The sequence below is a fragment of the Protopterus annectens genome, chromosome 8.part0 (assembly GCF_019279795.1).
Source record: "Protopterus annectens isolate FY-2018-M chromosome 8.part0, PAN1.0, whole genome shotgun sequence".
NCBI classification, from domain to species: domain Eukaryota; kingdom Metazoa; phylum Chordata; order Ceratodontiformes; family Protopteridae; genus Protopterus; species Protopterus annectens.
Window position 1 is genome coordinate 1,694,945,797 of NC_056741.1, and position 26,369 is coordinate 1,694,972,165.

At 42.9% G+C, this 26,369-nt stretch overlaps 1 protein-coding gene across 1 annotated transcript; it reads right to left on the minus strand.

The window, feature by feature from the left end:
• Positions 1-1,070: 1,070 nt before the first annotated feature.
• LOC122808544 (trace amine-associated receptor 4-like) lies at positions 1,071-2,081 on the minus strand (the record flags this gene model as incomplete). The annotated part of the gene is made up of 1 exon (XM_044079497.1): positions 1,071-2,081. A coding segment is annotated over one exon (1,011 nt), but the record flags the coding sequence as incomplete, so codon positions are not given.
• Positions 2,082-26,369: the final 24,288 nt, after the last annotated feature.

Genomic DNA, 26,369 nt, shown 5'->3' on the forward strand with positions numbered 1-26,369 from the left:
AAACAAAAGACCCCACCACAGAGGTTTATTCAGGGTCTCCAAAACATGATCTACATGGAAAGACTGAAAGCCCTATCACTGTACTCTGTACCTTATATGCTGCTGAAAGACAATGTGTGCCTGGCCTACAGAGCAGTCTCTGACCCTGCCATAATGTAAATTGTGCACATCCAGAAATCAAATAGGACAAGATTCACTAGCTCCAGGGGGATTCAACCTAGCCTGTGGAATGTTGGAGAAACATATATATATCTCCCAGAGATTGCTGCTTTTCTGGAATAAACTCCCAATTCACATGAAGCAGAGTTCGTCAGAGAACCTATTCAAGCACAGCCTAGGCAATTGGCTGCGAGACTGCAAATTCACTCCAGGGGTGGCACCTACGTCCTTCATGGACAGGGGTAGTCGGTGCTGATTGTAAACTTGCTATGCGAATAATAATGATCTAAATAGGTCAGTTAGGAAACACAGGTATAACATGGTTAGGCTTGTAAAGGCCCTAAGACCATTAGCCTATAAACCTGCTATGAAGCTATGAACCTATACATACATATCTATATCCATATGTATATATATGTATATATATATATATATATATATATATATATATATATATATATATATATATGTATGTGTGTGTGTGTGTGTGTGTGTGTGTGTGTGCGTGTGTGTGTGTGCATGTATGATGCCAGGGTAATCCTATGGACTAGGCTTGCAAAGGCTCCGGGGCCATTAGCCTAGTACACGCCTATGAACCTATGAAACTATGTGTGTATATATATATATATATATATATATATATATATATATATATATATATATATATATGTGTGTGTGTGTGTGTGTGTGTGTGTGTGTTATTTTATATATATATATATATATATATATATATATATATCAAATCTAATAGAAGAGAGAGATATAGATATAGCTATTTTGTTGTACAGTGTCACAGTGGATAGGATTGTCATCACACAGCAAGTGGTTCTGGTTTACAGGAATAAATCCCTGATCATAAAAAGTTAATCTTTATTATTATTCCTTAACAAGGAAGGCAACTATGATTAATTTCACATATTTTCTAAAAACAGTCTTAATGTGGAAGAGTTGGGACTAAATACTTTACCACTTAATATTGCATGAACTGATTTTCGAAACCAAGGATAAAAGAAACCATAAATTACAGGATTAAAGCCAGAATTGAAATATGCAAGCCACACAGATGCATCAAGTAAGACTGATGGTACAGAGTAGTTCAGAAAAGTATCACAGATGCTAAAAACAATAGTAGGAAGCCAGCAGATAATAAATATTCCCATCACTATACTCAGAGTCTTTGCTGCTTTCCTTTCACTTTTACTTGAGATGTGCAGTTTGTTATTTCCTCCTCTACCATTTTGGCTCATAAAAGCTTCAGCATGTCTCTTTGCTACAAAATAAATCTTAACATAAATGCAGATCATCACTGCAGCTGGAGCAATGAATAATAAAATGCAATTAAATACAATCCATATTTTATCAAATAATATTATACACAGACCAGTGCAATTGATTGATGCAATGTAATCAGCAGTTTCAACTAAATTTACTTGAGACAGAATAATCCCAAACGAAGTTAATGCTGGAATTATCCAGCTTATTGCTACAAACCACATCACTGCGGAGAAGGTAATTTTTGTGTAGTAACGTAAAGGATCACACACCGCATAATATCTATCAATAGCTATAAAGCAGAGATGAAATACAGAAGAGGTGCAAAACATCAAATCAAAACTGGTATGCACCTTGCATAATTCACTCCCAAAATACCAGCAGGACTCAATAGATTTTATCATGCTATATGGCATAACAAGGAATCCAACTAGGAAATCAACAACAGCCAAAGAACATACTAGAACATTTGTAGGACAATGGAGTTGTTTGAAATGGGAGATTGAAATAACAACCACTAAATTTCCACATATTGTAGTTAACATACAACTTATCACACAAATGTACAGAGCAGTACGAGTGATTGTTGTTCTTGTAGTTTTTATACATGAATCATTTAATGATGGAAAGCAGTATTCTGTATTCATGGAGGAAGATTTTCACTTTACTGAATTTTCCTGGAAATGGATGAGTCTGCTTTAAAAGAGCTCAGGATGTATCACATTATTTTACAAGATTCTGAAACAGAAAAAAGTACCATTTAAGAGTGACAGAAAATGTCTGCTTGCAACAGATATGACACTAACCATGCACATTTCTTCCATTATGTTATAGAATAATAGCTATACTTTTCTATATTAGCAGTTTTTTGTTTACAAGGTAAACCAGCAGAGAAAAATGAAATGCAGATCTGAATACCAAAGAAAATATGTCACTACCAGTAGGACTGTGAGTGTCTTCCTAAGCTCAAACAAATCATATAAAGCCAGAGTAAGAAATATCATTAAGGATCTGCATGCAGTTTGTTTATTGATCATGATCCATGAAAATATTTTGTGTTTTTCAGAATGAAAAAGGGCATATAGATGGAATAAAAAATAATGGATACACAATACAGCTGCAGTGTTACATGCGGACAAGGAATACATAGAAAACAACTATCATAAATGTGTAAAATGCAAACTGGGCAAGTATGTAAACAGACACCTACAAAGCCTACCTACTGAGTAATTTATTTATGTCAGCTAAGACCTATATACACTTTAGAAACATTTAGGATATACAGTGTAAGTAGGTTCTCACCAAGCTGCTTACGTGATTTGCTATAATTCAGCTAACGGTATGCACTTCCTGCTCTTCAGCATTCAAGCTGTTTGATGTGGGTAACCAGTATTTTACATTTTCGCAGTTGCAGTGCATGTGTTATTGTGAAGCCGTTGCATATTCCTTATGACTCCTAATAATTTATGTCACTATTAGCAGCACCTCCACTCTATAAATTCATTTTCTGTTCACTTTTGATGGCCTAGTGATGCTGGTGTCTGATCTTTGGTAAGTGTTATTCCAGTGTGTCTATAAAGGATCTTCTCTTCAATAGGCATTACATGTATATATTGGAATGACTTATGCACTTGTGACATTGTCCTGCCACCATTACAACAGGACCCTATTGTAAAATACTGTAACAACTTGCATGCCAGTCTAGAGTTAAGCTTGACAGGGCTTCTTTCTCTTCAGATTCTGCCAACCCCATTCTGGTTTTCCTAGATAATATGAAGGGACACTGAGAATCTCATTTATACATTCATGAACACCACTAATTAGATGATGAGGGATTTGGTTGCCTTAAGAGAGTCATAGTTACTCCCACTGTTTACCCATGCTTCCTTGAGTTTCTTCACTTTGATATTCAAAGCACTGGGCAGAAATCACATCATGTCAACACCCATGTCAAGCATTTCTGATATTTTCTCCTCATCTGTTCTATATCAGCTGCTAGACTGGTGCCCTCCAAAGGCTCCAAAGGAATGGACCTGCACATGTCCAAAGTCATTACCCCCACAAGTGGGGAGACATGGTGAGGGCTGATGCCTCATACAGCCACTGCTTGTACCCAGCTATGCTTGACACCTAATCCTGACTAACCTAGTCCTTAGAGTCAATATGTATACAAAGTTACAGATATGGCTTGCTGACTCCTTACCTACTTTGTTCTAACATGTAGTAGATGCAAAATGACTCCAGTTTTTAGATGAACTTTTAGATTTCTTTTCTTTTTTCTCACTGTTTGTTTTTTTTTTTTACTTTTTCATTGTTTATACTGATGATTGCAATAAAGTAATGTCTTTCTGCTTTTATTGGTTAGGGGTCGCCACAGCGGTACTCTGGTCTGCTAATGATTGGCAGTGGATTTTTACAGTGCGAAGTTGCCAGCCCAACACTCAACCTTCAAAGAAGGCACACCTATTCATGCACGCACCTACCTGCTTGTCTTTATATGTCACTCAACCATAGGGAGTACATGGAGACTCCACACAGAAGGCGCTCCAGCCAAGAATCAAACAGGAGAACCTCTTGCTGTGAGGTGACAATGCTAACTGCCCCCCTGCATAAAACAGCTTCTGAGAGTTTTAGTGTGTTAGGTGTTTTATTTGTGTGTTTTGAAATTTACAACTTTCGTTCAATGTGTGTCACTCAACCGGTATTCGCTCGTGTCAGTTTTCGTTCGACTAATATAGACCCATCCCAAATTCCCTAGCAATAGGAATCACAGAAAAGACAGACTAAAGAGGGACTTAAAACATACATATCAGATAAATGTAGCACATTGGGAGACTGATTACGACAAAAGAAAGATGGACCTCAATTGATTTGAAATCAAATGCTTCCTGTTGATATCCTGTATGCCAGTGCATTAGCAATGGGAGCCACTGAAGCAGCCAAACTAAAAGGGTGTCATAAAACACATGTATCTAGGAAATGTAGTACATTTGCAGAGTGATTGCAAGGAAAGAAAGAGACACATCAAAGGATTTAAACCCATTGTTTTTCAAGTGATATTCTCTAAACCATTGCATTAGCAAGAGAAGCACTGAAGCAGTCAGACAAAAATGAGTCATAAAATACACATACCAGGAGTATAGCACATTTGCAGGATGATAGCGAGAAAAGAGAGATAGACGTTAAAGCATTTGAACCAATACCTTTTCCTAGCGATATTCTCTATATCTGTGTATGAACAAGTGGACTCACTGAAGCAGTCATACTATAGTGGTTCATAAAATGCACATATCAGGGAACTTTAACACATTTGCAGACTTGAAAGTGAACATTGTAGAACAACATATAAGTCCTTGTGGGTTAGAACCCCTTTGCTACCACACTGATACATTACAAATCATTTCATGTGTACCCTGTGCATACCATCAGTGCAGTTACAATAAAGGTGTTAGTTTTACCATATTTCAGATTTGCAAGGTAATGCTCAGTGATGCTTAACACAGTTGCATGACAGACAGCAGGATCATAGAGCATGACAAGGGCTGGACATCACTTTTGCCATTGTCTCGTTGGTTGTGCATATGCATTAACATTATTCTATATGACCCAGTGTGCAATGCAATAGCAAAGAAGGATGATTTTTTTTTAATAAATGCTTGTTGGGCATGAGTGCATTGTGTTTAAATATTTTCTGACAAGACTAAAGGTTGTAAATGGGAATACAGGGCAAAGCTGAAAAGGGAAAACAAGCACTGGATAGAACATATGTTGACCAAATAAGGAATGAGAAGGATGAAGGTGGGATAGGATCATACTTATCAACTTCTTAGCTCGATAATCCTGAAGAATTCCACCAACAGTTTTAATTATTTAATAACTTTAGTCCTCAGTGATTTGTCAGAAAACTACACTTTTTATGATGAATCCATCAAAAAGTAGAAGCCAATCATGTGTATATCAGTCAAGTGTTTGGAAAGTTGAAATGTATGGGTGTAGTTTTTTCTGTGTGAGTGGGACAGGTACCCTTTTCTTTCTCATTTTCTTTCTTTCTTTCTTTCCTTCTTTCTGACTTTATTTGTTTTAGACAAGGGGAACGTTATGGAAGGAAGTCAGGGATGCAAGCAGGTGGTAAGAAGAGGAAATTAGTCACCAGGGGAGACAAACCTGAGTGACTGGGTGTGAGAATAACAGTGTAAAGGAGATATCAGACAAAGAAAGACAACGATGAGGGGAGGAATGTACAATGCACAGGGGAGTATAGATGCAAAAGGGAGGGGGACACTGAGTTTAAGTATAGGGCAGGGTGTTCAAAGATGCAGCTTAGAACCAGTAGGTGATGACTTGTCACCCGAGGAATCATTCATCACTAGGCCCAAACTTGAAAGAAAAGTGAGCACTAGGTAGGAATGTGACTAAACAAGTTGATGGAGCATAGTCTCCATGCAGCTGATGGGGGCATCCAACCCCTGTTTATTATCCCTACCACAAACTCTGCCATCTTCTTAGAGGTGACAAATGTGTCACCTCCATTTACACTGCTAACACAGGATATCACTGCACCATCCTCTAGTGCATGTGACCAGCTGCCTGATACAGCTGGTACGGGTAGTGCAGGAGATGTGAAGGCAACTGTTGAAGGCTGAGACGTGAATGTGCCATTTATCTCTGGTGGTGGTGGTGCTGGCTTTTTTTGCTGCCACCTGTGCGGGGACAATGGGGCATTCCAGTGGTAGGTACAGGTTGCTTTGCTGTTGTGCATAATAGTAGCAGAAATGGAGAGAGAGAGCGAGAAAAAATTAAAAAGAAAAGGCACAAAAGAGAAAGAATAGTGAAAATCAAGGTGTTTGAAGAAAAATAGCAGAGTGCTCACCATGTTAGATTTAAGTTTTAAGTTTTAATGTATTCCTGGGTTTCAGCTATAATATCTGCATTCTGATAACCCAACTGTAAATAATATCTTGCCTCTGAGTCAACCAACCAACAGAGTTATGCTTTTAAACCACCTCTGAGACTTTTTGAGTATCATGTAGCAGACCTGTGTTGTATTAATTAAGCTGAACTGGCACTTTACACAACTGTTGATGTCACTTACGTAAAACTGTGCTAGCAATTAATTTTTGCTCAGTTGCTCATTGTTTTACACCTGTTAATACCACTGATTTTAATATGCCTCTGTTAATTGCTGTTTGATCTAAATATTACTTCTTTATGATTTTACAACTATTATAGTATTGAACTGTTTTAAGATTCCAGAATTTGATGGCCCATTTCCACATGCTAGAGATTCAGTTTATAGTATTTTATGCTATATGTGGTACACTGCTTACCATAGTTTGTTAGTTGTTGAATTATCATTCTATCTGGTTCCCTCCAACTCTTTCTCAATTACATTACTTTTTCTAGCACTGGGAATGTAACTTAAGATAGCATCTTACTTCCTTCAAGCTTAACGTCTAATTCCCTTCTTTCAATCTTTTTTCTTTTAAAGTCCCTCTATACTATTCCATTGTGAGTGTTCCGCCCTCATGGTTTGGATCCCTATGAATACAACAGTCATACAACAGGATCGTGCCTCAATTGGACAGTTAACTCTAATTTCAGCATTGTACATCTACCCATACTTAAACACCAGGCCCAGGTACCAACTCTACATAATCTCTTAAGTCCTCACAATTGCTTCTAGACTACATAAATTAATATTATACAAAATACATAAATAGTCATACCAAAGCCAACATGCTAACCTTATACTCTACAGTTTTCACTATTCTTACAATAACTACCCATTGCATTTCCTATCACATTTATCGAAACATCCCAATCTCCACCCCACTGCCCCCTTCCCATCCCGAAAAGAAACTGTAACCTAACTTATCCTGATGTCACCTTCCATCTACAACGCTACAAGCATAGATCAGGCCTCATATACTATTCCCTGTCTTAAACCTTCTCCACCCATTCCCATAAACATGACAAATACATAACTACATTCCTTAACCTGATTACTCTTATAGCATGCAAAGTATCCTTAGTGGGGATATACATCCAACCTCTGGACCCAAAACTAATATAACCCACTCAACCTCCCAACTCATCACTCAGCCAAAAAGTTTTTACAACCTTCCCAAAAACTTAGCTGATCTACTATTACTTAACATAAACATCAGAAGCATTCTTAACAAGGTACAAGAATTACATACCACCATTGCTCTTTAATCACCAGGTGTTGTTTTAAAAATGGAAACATGGCTACAACCAGACATCAGTGATAATGAAATTATACATCCAGAGTATAATATCCTTAGGTTAGACAGGAAAAACAAAAGAGGGAGCAGCATAGCCATTCTATTCAAAAATAACCTCAATCTAGTATCCACTAATCAATGCACCCCTGACTTCAGTAATGCAGAAAAAATGTTTGCAAAACTAATAATTAAGTGAAGAAGACACTTAAATATTGTTAGCACCTACATGCCCTTGGTAACATGTATATGTATGTGCCACACAGTTACCGGAAGTGTGCGATGCACATACTGTTGTTTTACTGATATGTCATACAGTTGTAAAAGCAAAACCCACAACACATTAACCAACAGTGTCACCCACACACACTTAGCAATTTCAGGATTCAAACCCCTACCTAACTATGTTATGATACTAGAGAGATCCGCAGTAACACGACGCGGTATATGCTTTACTGGAAGCTTTCATTCCCACTGCTGCATTTCTGGGATACTGACATCATCAGACATGCCAAAGAGGAGATTACCTTTTTGAATGTGTTTTCACAGACTCCAAAAAGGGCACTCCTCTCAAAGAAAATCACACACACACACACACACACCCCAGCGATTGCAGGATTTAAACCCCTACCTAACTATGTTATGATACTACGGAGATACGCATTAACACAATGCACTATATGCTTTACTGGGTGTTTTCTTTTCTCCTGCCATATTTGTAGGATGCTGACATCATCAGACTTGCCAAAGAAGAATCTAACTCTATTCATGTGTTTTCCTAGTCTCCAAAAAGGAGCTCCTCTCACAAAAAATCACACACACACATAGCAATTGCAGGATTCAAACCCCTACTTAATTATGTTATGATACTACAAAGGCATGCATTAACATGATGCGCTATATGTTTTACAGGGTGTGTTATTTTCTCCTGCTATATTTGTAGGATGCTGACATCATCAGACTGAACACGGTAATGTGTGTGCACTTTGTTTTATGCAATCCCAGGAATGAACCATGTGGGTCAGCAGGTGTTAACAGCTTGAACAAGCCTCCACAATTCTTAGCTTGTGTGATCTCTCTGTGGACAAATTTAGGACAAATTTCCATTCCTTCATATGACAATACATATTTATTCACATGTTGTTGAATTTGTGTTTACAACATGTGTCTGTGATGTTGATAAAGGGCTACTCAGAGTCTATGTGGGACATGTGTAGCTCCCTTCAGTGATGTGTGTCCTGGGTGGCTGCCTTGCAAACAGTCTAGCAGGTCTGGGAACCATGATCTGCCCATGATCATGCCACAGTTGTTAGGGTTGTGTGCTTGTCAGCTTCCAATAGCTCTGTTTATGACTTCAATCATAATGGACTCAATGTCCTTGCAGATCAGACGTCATAGGCTTATAGGACTATAGTTCCCATGGTCTGTTGTGCACCAACACTTGTGGGGTGTGCATATGTTGCTGTAACACATTCAACAGGTTCAGATCCTGTAGAGAGGGTGTGGCTCAACAGACTGTTCAGGTGCAGGGTCTGTTTGTTCTATAGTTCACTTATGACACATATCGGGAAACAATGTAATCCAACTGATGCCATGTTTTCAGCTTTGGAAGGAGCTGTTTACCCATTCTTCATGTGATATCTCCTGGTATGATGATAGGGACATTTGCCAGTGGGAGGTGGTTATGTATGTATGGGCCTGTCTGACAGGATGTCAGCATTGTCAGTCAGGTACAGTTGTCCCTGACTCAGGACATATATGTGTGTACAGTGCTGTGTATGACATAGCTGAAGGAAGTGTCATGGTTCTGTCTGGACTCCTTCGCAGATAATCTTTCAAAAACACCAACATACCTGAGCACTAAACCCCTGTAATACTCTTTTACACACTTAATGCCCTACTGATCCCTTTTGATCAGTCAACAGAGAGTATGCCATCATAATATCCTTGCATGTCCAACGGTTGGTTTTGAGTGTACTCTCCAGTCCAGCTGGTGGATATGGGACTTTTGAGGCAATGTTACAACTGCCTTATGTACACAGACAACCCTCACCTCCTCCCAACAAACTCAGATATATGTGAGAGATGCAACTAAATTGACAGATGGGAGGCTGAGCTCTCTCGACCCATGACCGGCACAGTCTATCAGGTGGTGAGGGTAACCACACACACCACAACTCCGTCACATATAGACCTATAGCGACAGCAAACAAACTAAATTACCACACAATTACATACTCGGAGGCTCTACATAATATCTGCCTAAGCAGCAGAGGCCTCCTAAGCAAACACCCAGACAACTGCTACCCCACAACATTACCCACATATCACATGGTTCACAAAGTCAGTGTGCCACACAGTCACTGCCCTTAGGGGTAAAAACACACCTAATACACTTGTAATAGATAACTCTATTGTCAGACACACTGATGTCACACTCACCAGGCTGAACAAGGAGAAGACACTTTGCTCTGTCTGTCGGACATGCACTCAGGTCACTCCAAAGCAAGTACAAATATGGCTCCATCATTGTCCATGCTGGTGTGACTTACCTCAGATATTCCTCCCTGGACTACATGACAAGGGACATAGAGGAGCTCTGTGATCATGTAACCCAGGCCAGTATGACCCTGACCTTATGTAGCATCTTACCCTCACCAAGAATGATGGCACAGTATACAGACAAGCTGATCAATTGTAACAGTTGGCTAACATATTGGTGTCATTCAAAGGGGATCCAGTGTCTGTCAGCCTGGGATGACATGCTCGACATGCCACATAGCTTCACTATGGACAGCTTGCACCTGTCACCCCTGGACTTTCGAATACTGGCTAAGGCTGTTGCCACCCCCACAGTGCCTTTTTTGGGCAAGGCTCAAATGACAAACCCACCTCCATGGACAATACACGGTAAAAGAAAGTACAGGTAATGCTGCTTGACACCAGATGTGTAGATCACAGAATGCATGCACTCAAGACTCTCCACAGTATGGTGAATGTTAATATCTGTGCAGTAACAGACAACTGGTTCAGGCTCCCAAATGCACACCAATACTACCAGGTTATACTTCATACCATGCTTTTCGATCACAAGACTCAGACCGACCAACAACTTTAGGGGGAGTATCCGTATACATCACAGATACACACACCTACAGGTTAGTAGCACTGCAGGAAGCATCAGAGCCCAAAAATGTGCAACTAACACTGGGCAAAACTGCTTTTCAGTTTGTAGCCTGCTACATACCACCCTCCTGAACTCAGGAACCCCACTCAGCTTTCCTAGGAACACTGGAGGATATGACGGTCTCTACAAACACCATTATATGGGGTGACTTCAACTACAGAAACATTGACTGGGAATACTACTCAAGCCACAACACCCTCGCCCAGTGGTTTCTAGAATTACTGAACACAAATGCTATGTCACAACTGGTCACCACACCCACATGAGGGAGAAACATATTGGACCTGATCATCACCAACATGGGGACTCCATGTTCCACACCAGAGGTATGCCCTTCATTGGTAAGGTCAGACCATACATTTATATCACTGGACATCCATATCCAGTCCCCATCCCCATCCTAGGTTCTCTCGGTAAAGTACTTACCAACGGCAAATGTCACACTTCTCTAAACCAAGGTGGTATCCTTCAAAGACCCTGGGACAGAGGTAAGTACGGTTCAGACCGCTGAATCCTTTACAAACACATTCTATTGACACCTACTGGAATGCATGGATTGTGCTATCCCAATTAAGAACAAGACTCACTCCTCCAAAGGCAGGGGACCTGTCTGGTTGACCACGGCCATAAATAAGCTATACAACAAAAGGAGTGGGCTACTACATGATAGAGCACAATCCCAATAAGGGAAGGCATCTCTGATCAGTACTAGCAAGAAGCTATATTCACTCATGAGTTCATCTAAGACCCACTTTGAAAGGTAAATTGCACCACACACTGAGAACAATCACAAGGCCTTCTTTAGTTATGTCATGAACCTGGGTGCCAACTCCCAGATATGCTGTGTGTTACTGCGAAATGACAATACATACACTGAATCCACAGACATTGCCATCATCCTGGCAAACAGGTTCAGTGCAAATGTCACCCCCCATCCCCCCTAATGAGCAAATGTCAATCCCAACAGAGTGTAGCCTCCCTGACATCACAGATGATCAGGTGAGTGCTGCCCTCTCCAAAGCAGACAACACAGCATCAGTGGGATTGGACGGTGTCCCGGCCTGCATCTTACACAAGCTTCATGACAAACGTAACTCTCACATGACGTCACTGTTCAATATCAGACTTACTACAGGATATGTACCCAAGGAATGGCGTACAGCAACAGTGGTCCCACTTTGTTGTGGTCAGATCTTGCCTCTTTAACATGGTCGACTTTAAACAGTTACCAGGTCCATAGACATAGGGAAGGTAGCCCACACAGCCTACCTGGACCTCGCATACACCTTCACAACAATACCCCACTCAGGCATCGTACATAAGCTCAACAGCTTAGGTATTGACACATATGTCACAAGGTGGATTGCTAAGTGGATCAGGGATAGCACCAACATGGTATGTATTGCAGGTGCCATGTCTGACTCTACACCAGTTACACATGGCATCCCACAAGGCTCAGTCCTGGGACCTGTCTTGTTCAGTATATATTCCTCTGACATACAGGCTAACACAGGAGGAATATGGCTGACCATATTCACAGATGACTGCAAACTGGGTGCCATATTTGACTCTCCAGCTGGCACAAGCATCCTCCAAAAGGGTCTCACAGAGATGGATAACTGGTGTCAGAGCCATGGCCTACAGCTGAATGCCATTAACTGCATAGTCATCCCCTTTGGGAATCACATCGTGCCCACACATTACCACATAGGTGTTAATACATTAAGTATGGTAGAAGTTCTTAGGGATATGGGGACATGAGTAGTTTGTAATCTTGCCTTTGACAATCGCATTGCCATAGTGGTTAGACAGACATTCTATATAACCCTCCCTATCCCAACAGGTTTCACATCTAGATCAAGTAAAGTCATTGTGCCCCTCTACTCATGAGGCCCATGATTGGATACAATGCCCCATTTGGGATGTACCTTACCCGACACCTGCAGCAACTGTATTGGCCACAAACGTACCTCACCAAGTGGATCTAGGGACTCACACAGATGCCCTGTGCAGTTCGGCTAAAGTAACTCCATCTCTACTCAGTCGCTTACCACCTACTCGGATGCGATCTGTGCCTGTTGCTTACAGCCATGTCCAACACAGAATTAATGGACATGCTCCACCTCAGGATATCTGGATCCCTTAGATCTACACGCTCCAGGGACTTACACCTCAGCACAGATATTTATAGGATATACTGGAGGGACACATTTTTATCCCGGATGCTCCCCTCACTCTGGAATAGGATCCCAGTCCCGCATAAGCTGAGCCCCCCACTGACCCCCTTCAGGAGACATATTGACGAGTGGATGGGTGATTGTATGTTTACCACTGGAATCTCTTCTGGGTCCCTGCTGGACAGAGGCACAATAAAGCAAATGTAAAGGGCCTATCTTGTGTGACCTACTATTCACAGGCACAGTCTACTAATCTGCTGCGAAAGCCAAACACACTCTGGCTAGGCTTATACATGCCCTAGGGCAGATAGGCTAGTATCAACCTATGCACCTATGGTAATGTTCGGGATGCACATTGTCTCTTCTTTGCTTTCACACTTTCTACGAAGAAACTAAGTATCTGCAGAACTTATTTTATTATGACAGGGTTCCAGTATATTATATATGTGTCTGTTGTCATATAACTGTGTACACATGGCAGATTGGTGAATACTGAGAGGTCCCTGTGTTAACACATGCAACTGCCAGATGTGTGTGGCCCACTGCTATACCCAGACATGGCCCAAGTGTGTGAGCATGCCCAGTCTGTCCTTTCAGTGTTTTGTTGCCTGACATTTGTCTCATTTATTCAAGTGTGTGAGCATGCCCAGTGTGACCTTTCAGTATGTTGCTTTCTGAAGTCAACTACATTTGTTGATGTTTGTGAACATGACCAATATTAACAATTATACTATATGTGTGTTGAAAATCAGGTTCTATTCTTACTGCAGGGATCACCTTTGTGTCATAACTCAACAGGGATTATGCTGTGCCTGCAGGGTTTCCATGAGATACATTGCATAGACTTATCAGCATTTCTTCATACAGGCTGACCAGTGCAATACTGTCATGGTTTAGTTGTTCAGTAGTATGATTGTAGTACACAGTATCCTGGGTTCGAGGCCTGTCACTGCTTTATATTTTCATACTGAGCAGACCAGACTGCTTAAGGGCCAGTAGAGCAAATATGAACATGTTGGCTTTTGTTCAGCTATGCCCAACGTAGACCAGGCTTGTCCAATATTGCTCAACGTTAACCAGCATTACAGAACATTGCCCAATATTGCTCAACATTGACCACAGTTGTGCTAGTGTTAGTGTGTGCAATTGCTTTACATATACTAAATGGTCATGAAAGCTGTTTACCACTGCTTTATATTGCTTAACACATGGCAATAATGCCTCAGGTGGTGCTGTAGGGCTGCCTATGTCGAATGCACATACTGCACTCCCTATACATGTTTGGAAACAGGTAGCATCAAGTTAGGCATCCCTTTTACTATTTGTGCGAGTCAGAGATAGGTATCATTTCCAGGGTTCCTACTGAGTCAGTGTATGTGCTATGCATTGCCTCTTTGCTAAGGCCAAAGCATACTGGGCACGCCTTCTTCTGCCTACTGGGGCAGGCTCAGGCTGTTCCTCCTCTGAGTCACGCTCTGCCTGTAATGGCCTTGGCAATGGTGGGGGGCTGTTTGGCCCAGGCCTATGCTGCTCCTGCTGCAGCTGTTTTTGCAGGATCATATTATGTAGCATAGCACATACCATGACAATTTGAGTACATGTAGTTGGTGAGTACTGCAAGGCTCCACCAAATGTGTCCAGGCACTGTAACCGTGACTTGAGCAGGCCGAACACACGCTTGATTACATTTCGTGTTTGTGCATGTGCCTCATTATGGCATTCCTGTTCAGGTGTGTGTGCATTTCTGATGGGTGTCATCAGCCATGGCTCCAGTGCATAGCCAGCATCCCCCACTAGGTGACCATGAGGGATGTCCCCATTGGCAAATGTCTGGTACAGCTGCGTCAGATGCCAGATATGGGAATCATGGTAGCTTCCAGGGCAGCCAGCACACACATTCAGTATTATGCCCTGGGCATCACACACAACCTGGCAGTTGATGGAGGGGAAGCCCTTGCTGTTGAAGTAGACCCTACCCTGATCACCGGCTGGTGCTTTGATGCGTATTTGTGTGCAGTCTATTGCCCTAGACACTAAAGATAGTCACAAGGCTTATTTAGTTATGTCAGAAACATGGGTGGAAACTCCCAGATATGCTCTGAATTGTTGCATAACCGTACAAAATATACGGAACCTACAGACATAGCCAACATCCTGGCAGAGAGATTCAGTGCAAACTCCCCCCCCCTTCCCCCACAAAGGAGAAAACGCCTATCCCAACTGAATGTAACCTCCCTGACATCACAGATGCACAGGTGAAAGCTGCCCTCTCCAAAGCAAAAAACACAGCATCTATGGGACCGGACAGTATCCCAGGCTGTGTCTTATATGAGCTCCAAGAAGAACTGAACCCTCACATTAAGTCACTGTTCAAACTTAGCCTTACTACAGGATATGTACCCATAGAATGGTGTACAGCTACAGTGGTCCCACTCCACAAAGGTGGTGCCACAACGGACCCCGGAAATTATCGTCCCATAAGCCTGACTAGTCTGGTCTGTAAAGCTATGGAGCGTATTATCATGGAACTCATAAACAAATACATTGGGAGCCTTCAGACACTGGACCCTACCCAATTCGGCTTTGGTAAGGGCAGATCTTGCCTCTTAAACCTAGTTGATTTCTTTAAAACAGTTACCAAAGCCATAGATGAGGGAAAAGTAGTCCACACAGCCTACCTGGACCTAGCAAAAGCCTTTGACACAATACCCCAATCGGGCATCATAAATAAGCTTACCAGCTTAAATATCAACCCGTGTATCACAAGATGGGTTGCAAAGTGGCTCAGAGATAGAACCCACATGTAATGAAGTCCAAAAAGTGAGAACAGTCACCACGATAAATCTCCTTGTAGAGAGTAGTCCCTCCTGACACCTGACACAATAAAAAAATCGGAAATGATGGAAATATGTAAAAAATTCATTTATTGGAAAAAACCCACATGGTCAGAATCGCAGGTACCATGTCCGAATCCAAACCAGTTACAAGTGGCATCCCACAGGGCTCAGTTCGGGACCTCTCTTGTTCAGTATATACTTCTCTGAGATTCAAGCTAACATGGGGGGATTATGGCTGACAAAGTTCGCAGATGACTGCAAACTGGGGGCCATAATCGAATCTCCAGCTGACACAAGCATCCTCCAAAAGGGTCTCACAGAGACAGATGCTTGGTGCCAGAGCCACGGCCTCAAGCTAAATGCTAAAAAGTGCATAGTCATCCCCTTTGGGAAAAACAAGGTGCCCACAAATTACCACATAGGTGGTAATCCATTAAGTACAGAAGAAGTAATTAGAGATTTACAGACCAACGTAGATAGTAATCTCTCCTTTGATAATCACGTTGCCAAAGTGGTTAGAAAGACCTTCTATATAGCCCACCTTATCACGAAAGGGTTTGCATCTAGATCAAGAGAGGTCATTGTGCCCCTCTACTCGTCACTCATCAGGCCTATAATTGAATACAATGTCCCTTTTGGGATGTACCTTACCCAACACCTGCAGCAACTGGAGAGACCCCAAAAGTACCTCACCAAGAGGATCATGGGCTACAAACAGATGTCCTATGCAGCTCGACTAAAGAAACTCCAGCTCTATTCAGTTGCTTACCGCCTACTCAGATGCGATCTATGCCTGACGTACAAAGCCATGTCAAACCCAGAATTAATGGACTTGCTCCACCTCAAAAAATCCAAGTCCCTTAGAGCTACACGCTCCAGGGACCTAAACCTCAGCACAAAAATAAATAGGACATGCTGGATGGACAGATTCATTTCCCAGAGGCTCCCCTCACTCTGGAATAGAATCCCAATTCATGTTAGACATAGCCCCTCACTGACCCACTTCAAGCAAAATTTGGACGCGTGGATGGGAAATTGCAAATTCACCCCTGGGATCTCTCCTGTGTCCCTGCTAGACAGAGGCACAGTAAACTAATCTTAAAAGGGTACCTTCTGTGACCTACTTTACAGAAGCACAGTAGGCTAATCTAATAGGGAGGCGGAAGCCAAATACACTCTGGCTAGGCTTATAAATGCCCTAGGGCAGATAGCCTAGTATCTACCTATGAACCTATGAACCTCAGGGTATTCCGCTATTTGCTGGAAGAGACGCATACTGCTGGCCAATACCACACGGGAATTGGGGAAATATATATGATCACCGACATGTGCTGACATGGCATCCAGGAACTGGTGCAGTAACCTGGATGCTGATGCCTGTGATATCCCCATCATATCACCAGTTGGTCTCTGGAAGGTACCTTTTGCTAATATTCTTAGGCCAACAAATACCTTGGTTTTCACTGGGATGGGTTCCCCTCTGTTGATTCTGTATGTGAGGCATGGCCTGCACAGCTCAACAATTTGCTGCAAGAGGTCTCTGTCCACTCTATAGCGCTCCACAATCTCCAGCTCATGTAGCCCCCGGTAGGTTACCCTGGGCCTGTACACTCTTCTCCGTCTCCTCACTGTGGGTTGTCTAGCAGCATTTGCATTGTCACCACCCTCAGCATGTTGCATATGTCACCTTATAACAGCAATGGCAACCCCTAACATTTCTTTGTCTCAGTAAAGCTTTTTCAGTTTTCGCATCTATTAGCTTACTGCAGTGTTGCAGTGTCTCTTGAGAGAAACATAGTGGAATGTTGTTTGCAGAGTTTTAAGTGCTGGGCTGGGCTGGGCTAGTGTACTGCCTGTGTAATTTCCTGATTCTGATTGTTTTCACCTGTAGCTCTGCTAGTACTCCCTGGTTAACTTCCTACTATTTGTTGTGCTTCCTTTTCCCTTTCTGTTTCCTCAGGGGGGCAGCGCCGCACACACAAAGGCAAACATGCGCACACCAGCTCACCACACGCGAGCACACATGCTTACACTGACTAAATCTTGCTTATTCTTGCTAAAACGCACGCACACCAATGCAAACGCACTTACACAACTTTAAACAATCTTAGACAGGCTTACTCCAGCTTAAACGCGCGCACACAGGCATACACGTGCGCACACAGTCTTACTTGGATATGCAGGCACGCACCCACGTGCAAACACATTGCAAGCACTTATACAATAAACTTTAGTGTTATCCAAGGCATACACCTTCAATTTCTTCCCTTTACCTAGCCTACCTGTTGACACACCTCTTCCACTGATGTGTAAATAACAGCTGACACATGCCACTCTGCTCCAATGAGCTTCACTTCTTTCATACATAACCCCCTAGTGATGTCACCTGTCTTCTACTCTGTTACTCCACTTATCCTACTCCTACACTCCACTGACAGTGCTCATTTGCTATGTAAAAGTGCGATTCACTATCCTAACCTTCATCTGCATAGGATTGCCTACAAATGCTTGGTTACATCTCTTAGACTGAGCTTCCCCCCTTAGCAACCTCTACTCGGTAGCCATGTTGTCTTCAGCCTGCCATTCCCTTGCATTGTAAATGAAGAATTACAATAAAATCCACATTTGTGGATTTTAATTATTGTTTTTTTGGTTTTTAGAGCGCATCGCGTTTGCGTGGCACTACGCTATGATTAAACATCGGTGATCGGGATAACAAAATACTTTTAATTTTATTTTGCATCAGTGAACATTGCCATTGACAGTATTTTCGTCCACTGGCATGCTTCCTCAACTGGATGCATCCTTTTTTTGGAGCTGTCATGGTTCCGTTTTGCTATTTGCAGAACCATACTCAGTTGTCAACTGAGTACATTTCTGCAAATAACACTACTCTTACTCGGACTGGTTCGGGTTTCCTGGATCGCAAAATTACCTCATTTGCATAGCTTTCACCTGCAATTGAGGTAATTTGCATATCCAAGCCCTGTCCATGTAGGACTCATTTTGGGAGCTCTGTTGCACTCCCCTACCGGCTGTTCCTGGATCGCTCAGCGGACATGTTGGCTGCATGGAGTCTTACTCTACTCTTAGACTCCGTGCAAGCCTTCGTGAATCCGGCCCTATATTTAACTACTGACTTCCCTAAGAATTGTAATATATAACTACTGTACATTTTATGAACTGTGTACTTTTACTTTTTTTTCAACCTCATCAGAATCTGGCTTCATTACTGTTAGACAGTATATAGCAAAACTATGCATACTGTAAAAATGTTATACTGTCCAGATGTAAAAACATTGCACTGTCTGTTCTATGTCATTGTACACATATAATTATTTGTCAAGATGTAAAAATTGTTGAACTGTCTATTCTATATCTTTTTACACATATAGGGTGGACTTCAGTAAAGCCTACACAGAGTGATTATCCCAGTAGGCAGAGTGGCATGGAGTTAACATGGAAGTTAGCAGTCACGCAATCCAGTAAACAGAGAAGAGGGGCATGCACGAGTGTGCGGGCGCAGAAGTGTCCATGGTATGCAAATCACCTCATAAGCAGGTGAATTGTATGTAAATGATGTTTTGTGATCCAGAAAGCAGAGATGTATCTGTGCAGAACCTGTGTTGCTGTCCAGCATGTACATGAAAAATTTTCATGTACAGAAATTTAAAAAATGAGCAGGGGCTGTAAAAGCCCAAGTAGAAGGTCAGAAATGTTATAGTATGCACAGCTATGTGCAAAACTATGCCCTGTGTGTCCATAAAATAATGTAAAATAATAAAAAGTAAATATTTTTTTAATAGCAGTATGACATTTGCACAGTGCAGAGCTGCACGCAAACATGCAGTTATGCAAAAAAAAATTATATGAAAAATGTGAAAAATAAAAAAATGACATAAGTGGGAATAATCCATTATAGAACCCTGCATGCAGTAAGTACAATGGTAGATGTCTGTGGTTGCTAAGGAGGGAGGCTCTGGAACAGTGAAGTATCCAGGTTATGTGCAAGGATCAGTATGCAAATGAGCTGGGGTTACTGAATAGCAAAAATGGGCTACAGTGTCTGCACAAAAAACCCGTGTGACCCCAAAACCCTGTTGGTGTCCACAGAACAGCTAGCTGACATGAAAAAGGGGTGTCACACTATATTTTTAAGCGGATTGGAGCTCAGCAGTGCCCGTTCGCCCGCCGCTCAGCTCAGCTGAGCAGGGGGGGTGTCCAGTGCTGCAAAGCTATGTATAGCTGTGGGGCACATGTTTTAGCTGGTTTAAGATATGCTAAGCATACCTATGGCCAGACGCCTAACCACTGTTTATACTAGCACAGCTGGTTTGCACACCACTCCGCAGTGCTTAGCAAGCAAGGCAGTTAAAAAAAAAAAGAAATAACCTGGGAAAGCCAATCATTTATAAATTACTGACAAGACATCTTCCACTGACACTGGTCCATTCAAACTCCTTAATTATATAGTTGGCAGGTGGGATGCATCATAGTTAGCCAATCAAACAGGCTGCATCTGCAGCACACCATTATAAAATATGCATGCACCCTTCAATCTGATTTTTCCCACATACTCTGCTCCATTGGAGTATAAACTTGGAAACTATAACTAACAGAATGCTAGAGGCTGCTGCTGCTCTGATACATCTGTATGTGCTAGATGCTGAGGTCAGTGCTGATGCTGATGCTGATGCTGACAATAGGCCAAGACTGAGAAGGAGAAGAGTGTTCAGGCCCAGGGGAACCTTCCAGGAGCTACATGAGCTGGAGATTGTAGAGTGCTACAGTGTGGACAGGGACATGCTACAAGAACTCATCGAGCTTTGCCATCCTCAACTCAGACCCAGAGCCAACAGAGGGGAACCCATCCCAGTGGAAACAAAGGTATGTGTAGCCCTTAGAATACTAGCTACAGGTACATTTTAAAGACCAACTGGGGACATGATGGGGGTCTCACAGGAATCTGCATCCAGGGTACTCCACCATTTCCTGGCTGCTATGCAAACCCATGAAAATGAGCACATTTATTTACCCCACACCCCAGAGGAGAGAGCCAGCAGTATACATCTCTTCTACCATCTAGCACACTACCCTGAGGTATTGGGTGCCATAAACTGCACTCATGTACACATAAAAGCACCGCTCAATGAGGAGTAAAGAGTCTACATCAGTCGCAGGGAGTATCACTAAATCAATTGCCAGGTCATGTGCAATGCCCAGGGCATTATCATGAGTGTGTGTGCAGGCAGCCCTGGCAGTTATCACCGCTCCCATATCTGGCATGCATCACAGCCGTACCAGATGTTTGTCAGTGGGGACATTGTGTGCAGCCATCTACTGGGGCACGCTGGCTCTGCACTGGAACTGTGTATGATGACACCCATCAGAAATGCACACACACCTACTGGGGAACACCATAATGAGGCACATGCACAAACTAGGAACATCATAGAGCATGTGTTTGGACTGCTCAAGTCATGGTTCTGCTGCATCTATATATCAGGCTGCGTCCTGCAGTACTCACCAGCCATATCATGTGCACAGATGATCACAGTATGTGCCATGCTACACAATATGATCCTGCAGAAACAGCTGCAGCAGGATTATCACAGAGAAGGGACACACAGCCCACCGCTAGTGCCAAGGTCTCCACAGCCACACCCACAGGGAGACTTGGAGGAGGATCTCCCTTAGCCTTTCCCTGTAGGCGGACATAGGTGTGCCCAGTATGCCATGGCCTTGGGAAAGAGGCAATGCATAGCACATGCATTGACAACCTAGGGTCCTAGGGACTGGCACCTCACTCTATCTCACATACATAGTAAAAAGGATGCCAGCCACTTCATGCACTATGTACCTTACCATGTATTGGCTGTATACTGCGTTCATTCAACATAGTCATCCCTGAAGTACTGTTATCTCAACTGCTGCATTCACAAAGTAAGTCATTCTTCTTTACAATAAATGTATGGGTTACTAGAGTATGCTAGCATATGTGTGGACCTGCTACATGTATGCAAGGGAATAGAGTGGGCTATAGGGCTACCTGCAGACAACTAACAACTATATGGGACAACAGGAACTCACTGTCCAGTTTTGTCTGCCCCATAATATGCAGGAGGCCACAAGGCAGCAAAACCCACTGCAGTATGCTAGGGAAATGACAAACAGTGTTGGCATAGGACAGATGCATGACTGTCAATGCTAGAATCCACTACCTCTAATACAGCTATATTCCTATACACCTGCAGTAGTAACAGTATGTTTGCAAGGTTATAGCAGCAGACCACTCAATCACAGGCCTGTTTCAAACAACCTGGTAACATGTTCCATTTCCACACTATGTAGGGGTCAAAGTTTTATGTCTGTCTACAGTTGACAGTGTCAGGAATTAAGCTTCACTGTCTGGTGGCTGCTGTGGCTTAGTGGGCTAAGTAGATTAGCATGTTGATAGTGTTCATTGTTCGAAGTTGGCTGCACCTAGAGTTTTGCATGTGAGGTACACCTATGGTAGGAGTCCCACAGACTGTCCATATGTCACTATTTGTTACTGCAAAACAGCTGGACAAAGCCAGAGACAATGGAGGGATGGGGGGGGCACAACTATGGACATTACACAGCTCTGAGTAACCTAGACAGTGGCTAGTATAACAGCAGACTGTAACAAGTCAGAGTAGCAGCAGAATGTAAAGGCCATCATGTAATTGTGTCATTATTTACAACAAGTCACTGGGCACCATGTAGTAATATGTTACCAAAAAAACATAAACTGTCTGAGGAGTAGACCAGTCATATGGGGCAGATTGCTGGACATCCTGCAAACATGTACAGTCAGAAGTGTGAAGTTTGTAACCCTGTGTGCGGTGTTTATCATGTACCCCAGTCACAGCATACCTACAGCTATGTAGAGCAGGAAATATGGACAAAGTCAGGAACAGGACGTAGACAAGGGGAAGATGGTGCACACCCCCTACCTTGACCTGGCAAAGGCCTTCGATACTATTCCCCACTCAGGTATAATAGATAAACTATCTCAACTAGGCATCAATCCATATGTTACCAGATGGGTAGCAAACCGGCTCACTGATACAACCCACCTAGTCAAAATAGGGGAAGCCACCTCAAGTAGTAGACCTGCAACAAGCGGTGAATCCCAGGGATTGTTCTTGGGGCCTCTGCTATTTGGGATATACTTTCCAGAGGTGCAGGCAAATCTAGTGGGTTATGACTGACCAAGTTTGCAGATGACTGTAAGCTGGGTGCTGTCATCAATTCCACTAGTGATGTCAACATCCTCCAAGAGGGTCTCACCCAAACAAATGACTGGTGCTAGAAACATGGCCTCAAACTGAATGCCAAAAAATGCATCATCATCACTTTTGTGGAGAAAGACATCCCCATAAAATGATAACATTGATAATAAGGCACTAAGCACGCAATCACTCGTGAGGGACTTGGGCACCCAGGTTGATAGCAAACTGACTTTTTACCACCATATTGCCTCCGTTGTATGGAAAGCTTTCTACATTGCCCACCTCATTAATAAGGGATTCTCATTCAGGGACAAGGTGGTCATAATATCCCTGTGTTCTTCTCTTATAAGACCCATCACTGAGTACAATGCCTCTTTCAGCAGGTACCTCACAAAGCACATGCTGCACCTGGAGAGATGACAGAGATTCCTCACCCAGAGAATCCAGGGCCTCAACCATCTACCCTGCATAGATAGGCTAAAAGCCCGGACCCTCTCTTCAGTCTCCTACAGACTCCTCAGAGGTGACCTCTGTCTGACATACAAAGCAATGTCAGACCCCACCCTGATGGGACTGCTGTATATGCACAAGTCTAGCACCACTCAAGCAATCCACATGTTCATAGGTTCATAGGTTCATAGGTTTATACTAGGCTATCTTCCCTAAGGCATTTATAAGCCTAGCCCAAATGTTTGTGGCTTACGCCACCCCTTATATGAAAAAATACTGTGCCCATTAGTTTGTTGTGCCTCTGTCCAGCAGTGACACAGAGATGATTCCTGGGATAAACCTACGATCTCCCATCCACAGGTCAAGATTTCTCTTGAACAGAGCCAGCGAGGTGCTCTGCCTCACATGGACCGGGATTTTATTCCACAGCATAGGGAGTCTCTGAGTGATAAATCTATCCCTCCAGCACGTCCTATTTATATCCGAGCTAAGGTTTAAGTCGCTTGCTCTAGTGGTTTTGGTGGATTTGGATTTTTTGAGGTGGAGCATGTCCATTAATTCCAGGTTGGACATGGCCTTGTTTGTCAGGCACATGTCACCTCTGAGCAGACGGTATGCAACTGAATAGATCTGGAGTTTCTTCAATCTGGCAGTATATGACAGATTTTGGAGTCCCTTTATCCTTTTGGTGAGGAACTTTTGGGGTCTCTCCAATTGCTGCAGATGTCGGGTGAGATACATCCCGAATGGGGCATTGTACTCGATCATTGGTCTGATAAGTGAAGAGTACAGGGAAACAATGACCTCACTAGATCTGGATGTGAATCCCTTCATGATCAGGTGGGCAATGTAGAAGGTCTTTCTAACCACTTTAGCAATGTGAGTGTCAAAAGAAAGGCCACTGTCAACCTGGGTCCCCAGGTCCCTGATAACCTCTTCTGTGCTTAGTGGATTGCCACCTATATGGTAGCTTGGGGTTACCTTGTTTTTTCCGAAGGGTATGACTATACATTTTTTGGCGTTTAACTTCAGGCCATGGCTCTGGCATCAGTTATCTGTTTCCGTGAGTCCCTTCTGAAGGATATCTGTGTCCGATGCACTTTCCACTATGGCACCCAGTTTGCAGTCGTCTGCAAACTTTGTCAGCCAAAGTCCTCCCATGTTGGCCTGTACTTCTGAGAAGTAGATGCCGAACAATAGGGGGCCAAGGACCGAGCCCTATGGGACACCACTTGTGACTGGCTTGGAGTCTGACATAGCGCCAGCAACTCTAACCCTGTGGGTTCTGTCCTTAAGCCAGTTTGCAACCCATCTTGTGACATATGGGTTTACATTTAAGCTGGTAAGTTTTTCTACAATACCCGAGTGGGGTATTGTGTCAAGGCCTTTGCAAGGTCAAGGTAGGCTGTATGGACTGCCTTTCCCTCATCAATGGCCTTGGTGACTGTTTCAAGAAGTCGATCAAGTTCAAAAGGCATGATCTGCCCTTGACGAAGCCAAACTGGGTCGGGTCCAATGTCTGCAAGTCCCCTATATCTTTGTTTATGAGCTCCATTATGATCCTCTCCATAGCTTTGCAGACTAGACTTGTTAAGCTTATGGGCGGTAATCACCAGGGTCCATAAAGGCACCGCCCTTGTGGAGTGGGACCACAGTTGCCGTACGCCACTCCTTGGGCACGTATCCTGTGGTAAGGCTGAGATTAAACAGCTGCCTTATGTGCGGGTTTAATTCCTCATTTAGCTCATGTAGCACACAGCCGGGGACACCATCCGGTCCCATTGATGCTGTGTTTTTAGCTTTAGAGAGCAGCTTTCACCTGCGCATTTGAGATGTCTGGGAGGCTACACTCTGCTGGGATAGTTATCTCTCCTTTAGGGGAGGGGGGTGAAGTTTGCACTGAACCTGTCTGCCAGTATGTTGGTAATGTCTGTGGGTTCAGTGATTTTTGTATCATTTTGGACTAATTCTGAGCATATCTGGGAGTTTCCACCCAGGTTCCTAACATAGCTGAAAAAGGCCTGATGATTGTCCTTTGAATCCATGGCAATTTTTCTCTCAAAATTGGCCTTAGTTGATTTTATGAGTGCTCGTATTTTTACTAATAATGATCAGGGTGACTTCCCTTTTATGGATTTTGTTCTATCATGTAATAGCTTTCTCCTCTTATTGTACAGTTTGTTAATGGCTGGGGTCCACCAGACTGGACGTTTGCCCTTTGTGGAAAGAGTCTTGGTTTTATTTGGGATTGCCTGATCCATGCAGTCCTGGAGGTGTTCATAGAAGGCATTTGTATGGGCTTCCGCAGCTTGGGTTGTGGTTTCCACTGGCTCAGGGGCCTTGAAGGATACCACACCAGTCTTGAGTAGTGTGAAGTTTGCTTTAGAGAAGTTCTTCACTGTGGTCTTTTTTGTTTGGGGTGGGGGCGAGATGTGGATTTCCAGTGAGATTAGTTTATGATCAGATCTCACCAATGAGGGATATACTTCTGGTGTGGAGAATTTTGTCCCCATGTTTGTGATAATGAGATCTAGTATATTTTCTCCTCTCATGGGAACAGTGACTAGCTGTTCCATGGCATTTGAATTTATAAACTCCAGGAACCGTTGGGCTAGAAAGTTAGGGCTTGAGTAATGTTCCCAGTCTATATTCGGGTAGTTGAAGTCACCCAATATGATGGTGTTTGGAGATACATTTATACCCTCCAGTGTCTTCAGGAAGGCTGTGTGGGGTTCCTGAGTTTGAGAGGGTGGCCTGTAGCATGCTACAATTTGTAGAGCAGTTTTGCC